The 16,672-nt window shown below is 39.7% G+C and overlaps 1 protein-coding gene across 9 annotated transcripts in view; it reads left to right on the forward strand.

The window, feature by feature from the left end:
- The window catches only part of LRRC8B (leucine rich repeat containing 8 VRAC subunit B), a 75,658-nt gene that overhangs the window by 42,763 nt on the left and 16,223 nt on the right, over positions 1-16,672 (forward strand). For all 9 annotated transcript variants that reach the window (XM_060025207.1, XM_060025175.1, XM_060025239.1 and 6 more), the window contains 2 exons: positions 7,747-7,849; positions 10,350-12,514. In XM_060025207.1, coding sequence (XP_059881190.1) covers positions 10,376-12,514 — 2,139 coding nt within the window. In that variant the 5' untranslated portion in view covers positions 7,747-7,849; positions 10,350-10,375. The remainder of the gene's footprint in view (positions 1-7,746; positions 7,850-10,349; positions 12,515-16,672) is intronic.

The following is a 16,672-nucleotide window of genomic DNA, read 5'->3' on the forward strand; positions in this document are numbered from 1 at the left end:
AACCATCAGAAACAAGGAATAGTGAAACAATGTTCCTTAAAGTTCAACAACTCCGATTAATTAGGATTTCTAGAGCTGTTCACATGCTCTTAATTGTCGTATTCAGTAACTTTCTCCTGGGACTTCAGATGATATGGGTAATTTTTCTAATATTTAGCATATTATTTGATTGTTTCACAGATCCATTTCCACTCTACGGCTTTGTGTTAGAAGCTGCAGAATGATAGTTACATCACTATTCTCCTTTGGTTTCTCTGTTTTGACTATGATGTCAAACCCTTTGACTTCTGTGCTCCAGAAACACTGTGCTGCTTTTTCACCTCACTGACCCTGCTATTCTATCCCCCTTTACTGTTCCTTGTCTGATAGTCCTTCCTCATCTGATATGTTATAAAGGGGAGAGAGATTCTATTCTTCACTCACTAAATGCTTTCAAAGAATTAATTCATTTCTGTGGCACCATCTACTACTTAAATGCTCTCAACTTCCTATAGTGGATTAAAGATGGCTGCAAATACTTTGTGATTTTTCCCATCAAGAGATGGAGTCTATTTCCCTTCCTTTTGAATCTGGGCTGGATCTGTTTCCTTTTCTCCCCATCAAAAGGAAGAAATGGTGTGGAGTAATTTCTAAGGCTGGACCTTGAGGAGATTTGTAGCTTCTGCTTTTGTGTGCTTGTAACGTTCCTACTTAGAACTTAGTCACCTTGCTCCAAGGCAGCCTAAACAGCCATGTGGAGGAGTGGCAAAGCCCCTGGTCATTAGCTCAAGCTGAGCTCCAGACCAGCAGCCAGCCAAAATGCCAGCCCTGTGACTGAGGCATTTTGGACCTTCTAGCCATCACAGCGTTCCAGCCAACACCATGTGAAACAGAACTGCCTCATCATCCCACAGATTCATCAGAAATGATGAATGGTTATTTCAGCTGCTAAGTTTGGGGATGGTTTGTTACATAGGAGTAAGGAACCAAAACAAAAATTGGTACCTAGAAGGAAGGTGTTGCCACAAGAAAACATCTGGCATTGGCTTTGAGGCCAGGTAGCAGTGAACCTGAAGGGGAAGTAAGAAGATTATTGGACTTCCCTGGTGGCACAATGGTTAAGAATCCACCTGCCAATGCAGGGAACACGGGTTCAAGCCCTGGTCTGGGATGATCCCACATGCCGTGGAGCAACTAAGCCCGTGCGCCACAACTACTGAGCCTGTGCTCTAGAGCCCGTGAGCCACAACTACTGAGCCCGCGTGCCACAACTACTGAAGCCCGTGTGCCTAGAGCCTGTGCTCCAAAATAAGAGAAGCCACTGCAAAGAGAAACCTGTGCACTGCAATGAAGAGTAGCCCCCACTCACCGCAACTAGAGAAAGGCTGCACGCAGCAATAAAGACCCAACGCAGCCATAAATAAATAAATAAATAAATAAAAGTTTTAAAAAAAGAAGATTCTTAATGGTGGCTCGAAGAGCAGTGAGGAAATTGCTATTGGAGGATATAAAACGGTACCTTTGTTATGTATTGACCAAAAAATTAACAAGATTGACACAGTAACATGGAAGATAAAAAATGAACCTAACTGATTTGTGGATCTAGCTTAGATTTCCCAGCAGAATATTGGAAGTACCAGTTGACTTTTTTAAACCACTTATGACCAAAGTATTGTAAGAGAGAGATTAATTATAGAAGAAATGGTTCAGATTTTAAGTAGACTTTAGAGGACATATTTCCAATCCAGAATTTTCTGGGGTCGTGAATAAAACTGTTTCTTTCAAAGTAAGAAATGGCCTCAGGTTGAAAGATCAGATCCAGAGTGGCACTAGTGCAGTAAAACTTGGTCTTAAGGTGCAAATAAAAGCCAGGGCACAGGTATAGGACCCTGTATTAGGACTTCAAAAAGATTTAAGGCAGTGAGTCTTCTCAGCTAGATAGAAAGGCTTCTAAGAATCTTAAAGGTGTTGTCCATAGCATCCTGGACATGATTTAGAGGACAAGATCCTAGACTTCAAGCCTGAACTTGATGCCGTAGCAGAATAAAACTTCTGGGGGACTTGGCAGAGGGTGAGGCTTTCATGTGGGAGGAATGTGAATCATTTGTGGGCAGAGAGTAGACTGCAGTGGATTAAGCACGGCTGCACATTCTTTGCCACTTTTCCCACTGAGAGGAGGCATTTGCCTCCTTGAATCTGGGCTGGTACCTGACTCCTCTGACCAACAGAATATAGTGGACATGACACCGTGTAGCTTTGAGAGCTATCCCATAAAAGAACTGCAGGTTTTATCTCTTTGCTTGGAATGCACTATTTTAGAACCCAACCACCAAGCTATGCGAGGACACTCAAACAGCCACAAGAAGTCTCACACAAAGTACCAGCCAGCAGTCAGCACCAACTACCAACCTGATGAATGAGGACATTTTGGACCTTCCAGCCATCTTTGTGCCAGCCAACACCAGGAAATAAAAGAACCACCCACAGAATCACAAGAAATAAAACTATTTTAAGCTATTAAGGTTTGGAATATGCAGAATAGTTAGCCAAATCCTTCCCATCTATATGCTTCCAAGTTCTAGCCTCTCTGTGGAAAGGCTTAATCACCTTAGATACACCCTGCCTAACATGTGAACGTAATATTCTTCGGCCTTCTGCATTTTTGTACGTTCAGTTATTTATCGTACAAATACCTACTGTACACTATGTGCTATAAACTGTGGAAGATCCTATAATACCACAGGATCAGAATCGGAATCCTTTGGACCCCGTTTCTCCATGGACCTCTCTTAGGACATTTGATGTTGCTAAGTGGCATTGAATTTTCATTTACAGTGACTATTTCATTCACTGTCTTCTTTTCAAATATATTACAAAAGTTTTCCATATTATTTCTGGCCCACGTGATTGAAATAGCCTTTCAAGCCCCTTGTTTCTAATCCTTCTCCTCAAATCCATCCTGCAAATCTCTCTAGCTCAGTGACTCAGTATTCCCCCACCTTACACCTGAATCTCTGAAGGTTCCTGTAGTTGATGGTAGCTGTTACTTTGTAGTTTGTGGGGAGCACTCTAGACATCTGAAACTTCAGGAAGACTTAAAAGGTAGGCATTTTCCCCAGATATTTCATTGCCAATCTATCCTGTGAGCTTTCTCCTCCTGGGAGATTTGAAAAAAAAAAAAAAATTGCTGGCCTCACCTAGACCAATTAAAGTGTTCTTTAAGAGTGGCCCTGGGTTTACGTTTCTTATAAAAGTACCCCAGGTGATTCTAATGTGAAGCCAAAGTTGAGAACCACTGTCTTAGATTTGTGATTCTCAAAAAGTGGTCTCTGCACCAGCAACATCAACTAGGAGTTTGTTAGAAATACACATTCTTGCGGCCTAATGCAGACCTAATGAATCAGAAACTCCGAGGGTGGGACCTATCACATTGTGATTTCATAAGCTCTCCAGTGATTTATGAACATTGATGTTAGAGAAACACTTTACTAGATGAATCCTAGTTCCCTTCTAGATCTCAAAACTAGTGTCTGGCTAGTGATCATTTAAGTGCTTGAAAAATGCTAAGTAATTGTCATCAGTTCTCTGAAGAGTGGTTCAGGGGGTTATTTATAATAGTATAAAGCAAAGGAGCAAATTAATCCTGGATACTGACGCATCGTTTCTCAGAGAGAGAACTCAAAGAGCTCGGTGCTTTGTGACCACCTAGAGGGGTGGGATGGGGAGGGTGGGAGGGAGACGCAAGAGGGAGGAGATATGGAGATATATGTGTATGTATAGCTGATTTATTTTGTTATAAAGCAGAAACTAAGACACCATTGTAAAGCAATTATACTCCAATAAAGATGTTAAACAAAAAAAAGAAAGACAAAAAAAATTGCAGTTAGATATATGTTAGAACCAAGAAACATCTTTTTTTTTCAATAAATTTATTTATTTTTATTTATTTAATTTTGGCTGCATTGGGTCTTTTGTTGCTGCGTGCGGGCTTTCTCTAGTTGCGGCGAGCAGGGGCTACTCTTTGTTGTGGTGCACGGGCTTCTCATTGCAGTGGCTTCTCTTGTTGCAGAGCACAGGCTCTAGGCACACGGGCGTCAGTAGTTGTGGCACGCGGGCTCAGTAGTTGTGGCTCGTGGGCTCTAGAGCACAGGCTCAGTAGTTGTGGTGCACAGGCTTAGTTGCTCTGCGTCATGTGGGATCTTCCCGGACCAGGGCTCGAACGTGTGTCCTCTGCTTTGGCAGGTGGATTCTTAACCACTACGCCACCAGGGAAGCCCAGAGCCAAGAAACATCTTGATGAGAAGTAGGACTAAGCATTTTGAAAGGATGTAAGGCGATTTTAAAATCAATTTTCAGTGAGAGTAGTATAGAGAAACCCCATTCTGTATTGTTTGGCTGTGTCCCTGCCTGGGGCCAGAGACAGAGAGCTTTGAAGTAGCATCCAGTTCTCATCATACAATGACTCTAAATACCATCTGATCATCATTTGTTTATTTTTTCACTGGTTGTTTTGGAAATGCTTTCAAAGTAAAACAAGGACTAGTGGGAAGTAAAGACTGGCTAACTTGAGTGTTGTTGTTCCAGTCTTAGAGACTTTGGGGTGAGATTGTCAGATGAATTCATGTGCTTTGAAAAGCTTTTATGATTTTTTTAACGAGGTTTAAAAGCTAAAGGAATGGGATTAGGACCATAAAATCCTTTACTTTTAACATTGTTTCTTTGAACTGATTTAGTGCATTTGTAGATTAGAAATAGAGATCTGATTTGGATTGGATCCTCATTGTTTGCAAAAATCCGGTCTGGAAAAAATTTCCTGGACACACAAACAGTATTAAATTTTGTAACGACAAAGGGCAGCTATGCTCTAACTCTCCAGTTAAGCACTTCAATTAGAAAAATTAACATCATTTAACATATAGGAATGCTTGAGACTTTTCATACATCATTAAATCCAGATGCTATATATTTATATAAAGTCTTAAATTGTTCAGTGGAAAATGTTCAGTAGAAAAAGTCTAGCTGAGAAAGCAGATTATATAGTATGTAAATGGAGACATTGTGGAAAGCTATATCCTTCGTATCCTTGTCTTTCAAAGATTAAAATGGAACCCAGTTATAATGCAGATGTTGGGGTAAGTTGATGTCTTAGTCCCTTCAGGCTGCTATAGCAAACTACCACAGACTGGATAACTTAAACAACAAACATTTATTTCTCACAGTTTCTGGAGGCTGGGAAGTCTAAGATCATGGCACCAGCAGATTGTGTCTGATGAGAACTCACTTCCTAGTTCATAGATGGCCACGTTCTTGCTGTTTCCTCACATAGCGGAAGGGGCAGGAGAGCTCTCTGGGGTCCCCTTTATAAGGGCACTAATCCCATTCACGAGGGCTCCACCCTCATGACCTAATCACCTCCCAAGGCCCCACCTCCTCATACTATGACATTGAGGGATTAGGATTTCAAAATATGTATTTTTCAGGGACACAAACATTCAGTCCGTTGCAGTTAGGTAAGGGAGTTAAATATTCAACTTTTTTTTAGCTTTTGAAAAAACTCAGACTGGCTTAATTGGATTAAATGGTCTGGACAGTGTGGTCTGGTGTGGACAAGCCCTAAGATTTTAGCCTGAGGACCTGGGTTCTAGTTGTTACTATTTCTTGCCAGTTTCGTCACCTTGGACGAGATAACTCCTTTGGGCCTGCCTTATTTTCCATGTTAATAAAATGTGAAGAAAAATATTTATCTTAATGGTTTGTTGTAGGTATGAAACAAATTAATGTAAATGAAAGTGCTTTGAAAGTAGGAAAACAGATATTAGATTATTAATAACAGATTTTTATTTGTTCTCTGATTGACGAGGAAGTCATCAAAGGAAATCTGAATTAGATGATTAGAGGAAAAGTTTATAATTCTTAAAAAGATGAACAGGAAAAATTCTTTACAAATAGTTCTCAGTTAGAATAAATATGGCAGGGCTTCCCTGGTGGTGCAGTGGTTAAGAATCCACCTGCCAATGCAGGGGACACGGGTTCAAGCCCTGGTCCAGGAAGATCCCACATGCCGTGGAGCAACTAAGCCCATGCGCCACAACTACTGAGCCAGTGCTCTAGAGCCCATGAGCCACAACTATTGAGCCTGCGTACCACAACTACTGAAGCCCGCACGCCTAGAGCCCGTGCTCCACAACAGGAGAAGCCCCTGCAATGCAGTGAAGAGTAGGCCCTGCTTGCCGCAACCAGAGAAAAGCCCACACACAGCAACGAAGACCCAACGCAGCCAAATAAAAAATAATAATAATTAAATAAATAAAATAAGAACAAGAATAAATATGGCGAACTTGTCGTCAGTTGTGGTTTGCTAACAGGTTAGTTATAGTAGTTTCTCATTCTGATTATTTAAAAATATTACTGTAGTTGGAGGTTTGTGACTCTTCTTTCTTTTTGTGCTTAAAGTAGAAAATATATTTGCAACATCTAAAGGAAACTGTATTGTGCAGGAAGTATCATGACAGCTGGGTAGCATTCTGGAGTTATGCAATAAATTCTTTCCTGGCACATTACAGATGCAATGCAGTAGAAGAATATGTAAAGTGTTTCAAAGATCAAATGTCTTTATTGTGCTTAACTACACATAAATGCAGTTGTGTATCGTATGTTGTCAGTCTTTTAAAAATGAATTGTGAATAAGAAACTCATATTCCAGTGGTGCTAAGTATGAATTAATACATGCTGAGTTGTCACACACTAACTGTGCTTTCTGGCCTGCAAAATAATTTGATCTTCAGTAGTAATTATAAAGAAGGCTTTACACATGGATTGGTAAAACCAAAGTAAATTTCAGACATGCTAACTCTTTGATCTTTGAAAATGACAAGGTTGCAAGAGTATTGCTAAAAATACCTTAAATACAATTTGGGGTCAGTACTCTGAGCCGGATTTTGAGTACTTAATAAACCAAAAAAGGATTGTGTTTTCCAGGCAAATATATAAACCTTCTCAACAAGTTTTCAGAGGATACATAGGCACTAAAAAATGCAATTTTCACACCCAACTAAAAAAATTTTGTGTGTTTTAGAATGTTCTCACATTTCAAACTAATCAGTATATATGTAATTTAAGCTATTGCAAATGATTGAAGTAGATGCTAAAAATGACTTATATTAATCTATAAGGTGAGAAACAAAAACCAATAGGTTTTAATATAAAAGGTAGCTACATTTAATAATGTCATAATTTCAGAGAATTTCAGTCATATTTCTGAGCTGTGTCTTAAAAAGTTATTGATTTGTAACTGTATTTAATGAATCAGTAGGCTAAATTTTAAGAGCACTGAGTCTCATTTGGATAGATGTATCATAAAGTGCAGAAATTATATGGTTTGACAGGCCATCTGATGAATGCAAATAAGACCAACTGTGTATGAGGATTGAATGAGCGAAATTAGCATATGCAGACTGCTTGGAAGAAGCTAAGTGTTCATCTAAGTGTTGTAGATACAGCATTTTAAAATATGTTAACATCTAAATTTCTGTAGAAACTTCTCTGTAAGTTAAGGAAGTTCAGAGGCTGAGTGCAATCTGGTATGTGGATGGGGTCTTATATAAATAGCTTTGCCAGAATGTCTCCCAGTGTGAAAAGTAAACTGGTCTATGAAAATCCACTTGCCATGTAATGTTTTATGATGGAGAGGGTCTCTAACGACAGTATCTCCAAGTTTGTTTGTTTGTATGACCACAGCTATTTCAAGATATCTATACTTTCTCACAGAATGAAGACAATCACAGAGATGGTGTGTCTAAGAAATTTCAAAAGGTGTAGGCCTCCTGACTGAAGCACAGTCAACTTATTGGATTTATTTTTTTTCATTATAGTAAGTATAAATATTTAAAGTATATTGTTTTGGCCAATGTTGACTTGTGCTCTTTGTTGAATAAATATTTGCTGTCTGTCAAATACCCTCATCGTTAGAGCTGTTTGTGTTTACATTCTTCTACAATTTCAGTTGTGTGTCTCAAATGAATATAACTCCCAGCATCTTTGAGGGGACAAATAAAGCCATAGACTTTGAGCTGGCAGAGCCCTTAGAGATGATCTCATTCACTTTCTTTATCCATTACAAGAAATTCCTTTGCAACATCCTTGACGGATGGTCATCTTATTCAGGTCAGCCCAGGTAGGAGAAGGGCCCGAACTATTTCACAGAACTATTTCTATGGATGTTCTACTACAGATTAAATCAAAATGTCACTTTCTAAAATGTGCACCCACCTAGTTCTGCCTCTGGAACAAATCCACTTATTCTTTAATCCAAGAGGTAGTCCTGCAAAAATGTAAAGATAAATTCTCAGGTTCCCCTAGTCATCTTTTATCTCAGCTGAGTATCATCAGTTACCTGTGTTCCTCCATAGGAAATGGTCCATAGACAAGTAGCTCCTGATTATTTTGTTGCCCAATTAGTTTTTAACCTATGACTGAATGTTGGGTTCCAGGTGTGATCTTACCAGGCAGACACAGAAGGATTGTTGCGCCTTTATCTGGGTTCATGATTTAATATGGCCGCAGATTATAGTCATATTATGGCTATATTTAGCATAAAGATAGCATATAGCTATATTTTGCATAATAGCTATGACACAATTAGCTTAATGCGTGCATTCATGTCAACTAAAATCCTTAGGTATTTTTCACATGTTCATCCAGCAATGATTTCTGCCCTCCTTTCCTCCCATCATGTTGATGCTATTTTGGGGTCTAAGCCCAGACTTTCTGTCGCATATAATCCTCTTGTTTTTGGTTTTTGTCTTGTCTTGACACACAGTTATGATTAACTGCAGTGGATTGAAGCAGAAGGGGAGGAGTTGAGAGTTAGAAATAGACCCACTAAACTAGAGTAAGGGAGGGAAACTCTGGAAAATTATTTAATCAAGCCATAGGTCCTAAGAGAAAGTTGAATCCATATAATATGATGATGGCCAGAGAGGACGCAGGTGGAAAGTGGTGCTCCAGATTAGTAGTTAAAATCAAGGATCCTGGGATACCTTAGCAAGGGGGAGAGCATGAAGGTATAGGGTTCAGAGTCAGATGGTCAGGAATATGTTAGGGCTGACCAGCAAAAGAAAAGACAGTTATTCATAGGTATCAGAGCCTCTGTAATGGGATTCTAGGGTTCAAGGCAGGGTACCAGTCCCTTGAAGGAAGACTAATGAGAGCAAAACAGTTTTTCTTGGGGGTGCTACCAGTACTAGGGTATCTAGAAAGAAACTCAGACCCAGAAAAGATAAGACTTAAGACTCAAAAAAGTGTAAGAGAAGTCCATGGATGAAGGTTGCAGCTGAACCACCAGCAAAGATGCTACTGTGATTTTTTTTAACCAGAATTGTTATAAATCCAAATATTTCCTTTATCTGTCTTACTCTGTGCCGTCCTATAGGTGGTCTGGATTTTACTAGTTAACAATTTTTTAAATGATTTAGGTAAGGCTGAATACTACATAAATCATTTCTGTAAAGAGCATTGTCTGAATACTTTAAATACGAAAATGCAAAATCCACCTTGTTTTTGAAAGCAAAAATAATAATAGCATGTGCCCTTAATCATTTATACTATTAGTACTTTGCCATCAAAACATTAAACATGAGAGAGAGTCCCTTCCGCAGTGTTGTAACTGGGGCTTCCTTCCCCATCCATTTTTTAAGCCATTACCATTTTGTGCCAGCTTTTAAGTATTCTAAGTTGGATGCAAACGTAAGTTACAAAGCAAGAGCTTGGGGGGAAAGGAGATAATGTATTAAATCACAGTTTGTTCTGAACATAGAACTGGTACATCCCTCTAATCCTAAGGGATAATTTTATAAAGCAGTGCTTGCTCAAAGGAAGTTCCTTGTCATGGTTGAAACACAACTCTTTGGTTGTACCCGACGCTCCAGACTTGGGAGTGGAATGTGAAAGAGAGCTTATTCAGACCATTTGGAAGGTACAAAATGTGGCTGTTAGAAATTAGTAGCATAAGAACAAGTTTTCCTAATGTTGATTGAAGAAAATTCGGCTTCTGGTTTTTAGTAGCTTAGCATGAAGTGAAGATGCAGGAGGAAACTAGATAGTTGCTTCACGTCCTGCACCAAATAAATACCTTTACAGATCCAATCTGGCTGTCACCAAATGGTCTCTCATCTAAGGGAATTTACAGTGCTCAGTTGGCATAGCCTAAGTTTTCGAATGAAACCAGGAAACTTTGATACCTTTTGATCATCAGCCCTGCTTCCCAGGTTTTGCCCCTGAGTTAAATCCTACTTGGTTATGTACAAGCCTTAGAGTTTAAGCTTATTTGGGGTACTTGCTTCAGTGGTTTTTCTTTTATTTTCCTCCTCCAGTTTCTGTCCTCCTACAAGGGAAAGTCATGATTACACTAACAGAGCTAAAATGTTTAGCAGACGCCCAGTCGTCTTATCACATCCTAAAACCGTGGTGGGACGTCTTTTGGTATTACATCACCCTGATCATGCTGCTGGTGGCCGTGCTGGCTGGAGCCCTCCAGCTCACACAGAGCAGGGTTCTGTGCTGTCTTCCGTGTAAGGTGGAATTCGACAATCACTGCGCCGTGCCTTGGGACATCCTGAAAGCCAGCGTGAACACGTCTTCCGATCCCGGGACGCCGCTTCCGCTCCCCCTCAGAATCCAGAACGACCTCCACCGACAGCAGTACTCCTACATCGACGCCGTCTGTTATGAGAAGCAGCTCCACTGGTTCGCAAAGTTCTTTCCCTACCTGGTGCTCTTGCACACGCTCATCTTCGCAGCCTGCAGCAACTTTTGGCTGCACTACCCCAGTACCAGTTCCAGGCTCGAGCATTTTGTGGCCATCCTTCACAAGTGCTTCGATTCTCCGTGGACCACCCGTGCCCTGTCAGAGACGGTGGCTGAGCAGTCAGTGAGGCCCCTGACACTCTCCAAGTCCAAGGTTTTGCTTTCTTCCTCAGGGTGCTCAGCTGAGGTTGAGTCCAACAAGCAGTCATTGCCCTACCCGCAGCCTGGCTTAGAGTCAGCTGGCATAGAAAGCCCAACTTCTAGCGTCCTGGACAAGAAGGAGGGCGAACAGGCCAAAGCCATCTTTGAAAAAGTGAAAAGGTTCCGCATGCACGTGGAACAGAAGGATATCATTTATAGAGTGTATCTGAAGCAGATAATAGTCAAAGTCATTTTGTTTGTCCTCATCATAACTTACGTTCCGTATTTTTTAACCTACATTACTCTTGAAATTGACTGTTCAGTGGATGTGCAGGCTTTTACTGGATATAAGCGCTACCAGTGTGTCTACTCCTTGGCAGAAATATTTAAGGTCCTGGCTTCATTTTATGTCATCTTGGTTATACTTTATGGTCTTACCTCCTCCTACAGCTTGTGGTGGATGCTGCGGAGTTCTCTGAAGCAATATTCTTTTGAGGCGCTGAGAGAAAAAAGCAACTACAGTGACATCCCGGATGTCAAGAATGACTTCGCCTTCATTCTGCATCTGGCTGATCAGTACGATCCCCTTTACTCCAAACGCTTCTCCATATTCCTGTCGGAGGTCAGTGAGAACAAACTGAAACAGATCAACCTCAACAACGAATGGACGGTCGAGAAACTGAAAAGCAAGCTTGTGAAAAATTCCCAGGACAAGATAGAACTGCATCTTTTCATGCTAAACGGTCTTCCAGACAATGTCTTTGAGCTGACAGAAATTGAAGTGCTAAGCCTGGAGCTGATCCCTGAGGTCAAGCTGCCTTCTGCGGTCTCGCAGCTGGTCAACCTCAAGGAGCTCCACGTGTACCATTCATCTCTGGTGGTCGACCATCCTGCCCTGGCCTTTCTAGAGGAGAATTTAAAAATCCTCCGCCTGAAATTTACTGAAATGGGGAAAATTCCACGCTGGGTATTTCATCTGAAGAATCTCAAGGAGCTTTACCTGTCAGGCTGTGTTCTACCTGAGCAGGTGAGTACCATGCAGTTGGAGGGCTTTCAGGACTTGAAAAACCTGAGGACCCTCTACTTGAAGAGCAGCATCTCCCGGATCCCACAAGTCATTACAGACCTCCTGCCTTCGCTGCAGAAGTTGTCCCTCGATAACGAGGGGAGCAAGCTGGTTGTATTGAACAACTTGAAAAAGATGGTCAATCTGAAAAGCCTGGAGCTGATCAGCTGCGACCTGGAACGCATTCCGCACTCCATTTTCAGTCTGAACAATTTGCATGAGTTAAACCTCAAAGAAAATAACCTTAAAACTGTGGAAGAGATCATTAGCTTTCAGCATCTCCAGAATCTTTCCTGCTTAAAGTTGTGGCACAATAACATAGCTTATATTCCGGCCCAGATTGGGGCATTATCTAATCTAGAGCAACTCTCTTTGGACCATAATAACATTGAGAATCTGCCCCTGCAGCTTTTCCTATGCACCAAACTACATTATTTGGATCTAAGCTATAACCACCTGACCTTCATTCCAGAAGAAATCCAGTATCTGAGTAATTTGCAGTACTTTGCTGTGACCAACAACAATGTAAGTAAATCCGTTCTGCCCTTTATTTGGCCAGTCATTTGAGCATCTGCTGTTGCAGTGTGTGATGTAGTTAAAGATAATGGACTTTAAGTCATACTAAGCATCCTGAGCTCGGCCTGACTACCACTTCTAGACATGTGACCATGGACCAATTATCAAAACACTGAGCATCAGTTTTTCATCTAATTTACAAGTTGTCATGGAGATTTTATGAAAAAATATATAAACATTTGGCACAGTTCATGGCACATAGTAGGTACTCAACAAGTGTTCTCTTTATCCTCTTTCTCTGTGTTTTACATAAACGTTACAATTGAAGTGTTTTAAACTAATTAATTAGTTACGGCAGGGCTTGCTTTCATTTCGGAAAAGTCTTAAGTATTTAGAAAGTTTCATAAAACTTTTCAGCTTTCCAAATCTGTCATAGGAGGACTTTTTGTTAAAAATACTGTGATCATGAATTATTCATAAGTCTTTTTTGTGATACAGTAAGAAAGACTTGAAATGTCCATGCATGTCTAGAAAGACAATTCAAAATGAAAGGCCTGGTTCTATAATGCAACACTAGGGCTCCTTAGAAGCTTTTTCCAGCATCTGTGCTTTAAAAATGAACCATAATTTGCAACAGTAAAGCCAAGTTAAGGAAAAGTTAACTTTGCTGAAACAAGAAAAAACAAAATAAATGAGCAGTTTCCTAGGTTAAAATGTGAAGGAGGAGGAAAAAGACAAAAAATCATGCGGGCTGAAAGGGCAAGAGAAGGACGGTAATATCCATACGGGAAAAAGAAAAAAAAATCTGTCAGAAATCAGGTCTGCCAAAAGATGAAAGTGATCCTCCTCTAGTTAAAAATGGGAACCGTTTTCTTCTGCTCTACCCAAAAAGGTACTATCTCCTGGACTTTTTATAATTCATATTTCATGCTAAATATAGCTACCAGCATAGTGTTGGCTAGTAAACATGTTAATCACCAGACAGTATTTTCAGAAACCATGGATTGTTGGAAAAATACCAGAGAGGTGGGGAATGAGGCACAATTCATACTGACTTTTAGAATGCTATGATTTTACTCATACGTAAAAGGATAGAACCCACTATACAATAAACAAAACATCTTCATGTCTTAAAGGATCATGAGGTTTTAAAACCCCTTTAAGGTTGATCTAGATTAGCAGTTTACATCAGAATTACCTGAAGGGCCTGTTAAAACACAGATTGCTGAGCCCCACTCCACAGTTCTGATTCAGTAAGTAGGTCTGCAGTTTGCAGTTCTAAAAATCTCAGGTGAAGTTGGTGCTGCTGCTCTGGTGACCATACTTTGAAAACTACAGGTCTAGAGATTTATCAGAAGTGTTGTTTAATTATGCAGTTGATTAGTATTAGTATTTTGGTTATACTTTTTCTGTTGTTAAACCTATAATAAAAAGTATAAATAATTCTTTTGAAAGGCATTGGTTTCACCAAGTTGCTATACAGTTAAATCACTCCATAATTTTTTTTTTCTTCCAGTGTGAACAGATTAACACGCTTTTATTAAGCAATCTCTGAATATATGTAGGAAGAATAATACCCCAAGACCCTTCAGTTCTGCTGCTTAGGGTTACTCCATGAGACAACAACCCATTCTTTTTTTATAACAAAGTGAATCAGTTATACATGTACATATATCCCCATATCTCCTCCCTCGTGCGTCTCCCTCCCTCCCACCCTCCCTATCCCACCCCTCTAGTTGGTCACAGAGCACCCAGCTGATCTCCCTGTGCTATGCGGCTGCTTCCCACTAGCTATCTGTTTTACATTGGATAGTGTATATATGTCCATGCCACTCTCTCACTTCGTCCCATCTTACCCTTCCCACTCCAAGTCCTCAAGTCCATTCTCTACATCTGTGTCTTTATTCCTGTCCTGCCCCTAGATTTGTCAGAACCTTTTTTTTTTTTTTTTAGATTCCATATATATGTGTGAGCATATGGTATTTATTTTTCTCTTTCTGACTTACTTCACTCTGTATGACACATTCTACGTCCACCCACCTCACTACAAATAACTCAATTTCATTTTTTTTATGGCTGAGTGATATTCCATTGTATATATGTGCCACATCTTCTTTATCCATTCATCTGTCGATGGACACTTAGGTTGCTTCCATGTCCTGGCTATTGTAAATAGAGCTGCAATGAACATTGTGGTACATGACTCTTTTTGAATTATGGTTTTCTCAGGGTATATGCCCAGTAGTGGGATTGCTGGGTCGTATCGTAGTTCTATTTTCAGTTTTTTAAGGAACCTCCATACTGTTCTCCAAAGTGGCTGTATGAATTAACATTCCCACCAACAGTGCAAGAGGGTTCCTTTTCCTCCACACCCTCTTCAGCATTTATTGTTTGTAGATTTTTTGATGATGGCAATTCTGACTGGTGTTAGGTGATACCTCGTAGTTTTGATTTGCGTTTCTCTAATGATTAGTGATTTTGAGCATCCTTTCATGTGTTTCTTGGCAATCTGTGTATCTTCTTTGGAGAAATGTCTATTAAGACCTTCTGCCCATTATTGGATTTGTTTGTTTGTTTTTTTGATATTGAGTTGCATGAGCTGCTTGTAAATTTTGGAGGTTAATCCTTTGTCAGTTGATTCATTTGCAAATATTTTCTCCCATTCCAAGCGTTGTCTTTTCGTCTTGGTGATGGTTTCCTTTGCTATGCAGACTTTTAAGTTTCATTAGGTCCCATTTGTTTATTTTTGTTTTTATTTCCATTTCTCTGGGGGGGGGTCAAAAAGGATATTGCTGTGATTTATGTCATAGGGTGTTCTGACTATGTTTTCCTCTAAGAGTTTGATAGTGTCTGGCCTTACATTTAGGTCTTTAATCCATTTTGAGTTTATTTTTGTGTATGGTGTTAGGGAGCGTTCTAATTTCATTCTTTTACATGTAGCTGTCCAGTTTTCCCAGCAACACTTAGTGAAGAGGCTGTCTTTTCTCCATTGTATATTCTCGTCTCCTTTATCAAAAATAAGGTGACCATATATGCATGGGTTAATCTCTGGGCTTTCTATCCTGTTCCATTGATCTATATTTCTGTTTTTGTGCCAGTACCATACTGTCTTGATTACTGTAGCTTTGTAGTATAGTCTGAAGTCCAGGAGCCTGATTCCTCCAGCTCCGTTTTTCTTTCTCAAGATTGCTTTGGCTCTTCGCGGTCTTCTGTGTTTCCATATGAATTTTGAAATTTTTTGTTCTAGTTCTGTGAAAAATGCCATTGGTAGTTTGATAGGGATTGCATGGAATCTGTAGATTGCTTTGGGTAGTATAGTCATTTTCACAATGTTGATTCTTCCAATCCAAGAACATGGTATATCTCTCCATCTGTTTTTGTCATCTTTAATTTCTTTCATCAGGGTCTTATAGTTTTCTGTATACAGGTAGTTTGTCTCCTTAGGTAGGTTTATTCCTAGGTATTTTATTCTTTTTGTTGTAGTGGTAAATGGGAGTGTTTCCTTAATTTCTCTTTCAGATTCTTCATCAATAATGTATAGGAATGCAAGAGATTTCCATGCATTAATTTTGTATCCTGCTACTTTACCAAATTCGTTGATTAGCTCTAGTAGTTTTCTGGTAGCATCTTTAAGATTCTCTATGTATAGTATCATGTCATCTGCAAACAGTGACAGCTTTACTTCTTCTTTTCTGTTTTGGATTCATTTCTTTTTCTTCTCTGATTGCTGTGGCTAAAACTTCCAAAACTATGTTGAATAATAGTGGTGACAGTGGACAACCTTTTCTTTTTCCTGATCTTATTGGAAATGGTTTCAGTTTTTCACCATTGAAGACGATGTTGGCTGTGGGTTTGTCATATATGGCCTTTATTATGTTGAGGTAAGTTCCCTCAGTGCCTACTTTCTAGAGGCTTTTTATCACAAATCGGTGTTGAATTTTGTCAAAAGCTTTCTCTGCATCTATTGAGATGATCATATGGTTTTTCTCCTTCACTTTGTTAATATGTTATATCACATTGGTTGATTTGCGTATATTGAAGAATCCTTGCATTCCTGGGATAAACCCCACTTGATCATGGTTTATGATCCTTTTAATGTGCTGTTGGATTCTTTTTGCTAGTATTTTTTTGAGGATTTTTGCATCTATGTTCATCAGTGATATTGGC

Source organism: Delphinus delphis, chromosome 1, assembly GCF_949987515.2.
Source record: "Delphinus delphis chromosome 1, mDelDel1.2, whole genome shotgun sequence".
NCBI lineage: Eukaryota > Metazoa > Chordata > Mammalia > Artiodactyla > Delphinidae > Delphinus > Delphinus delphis.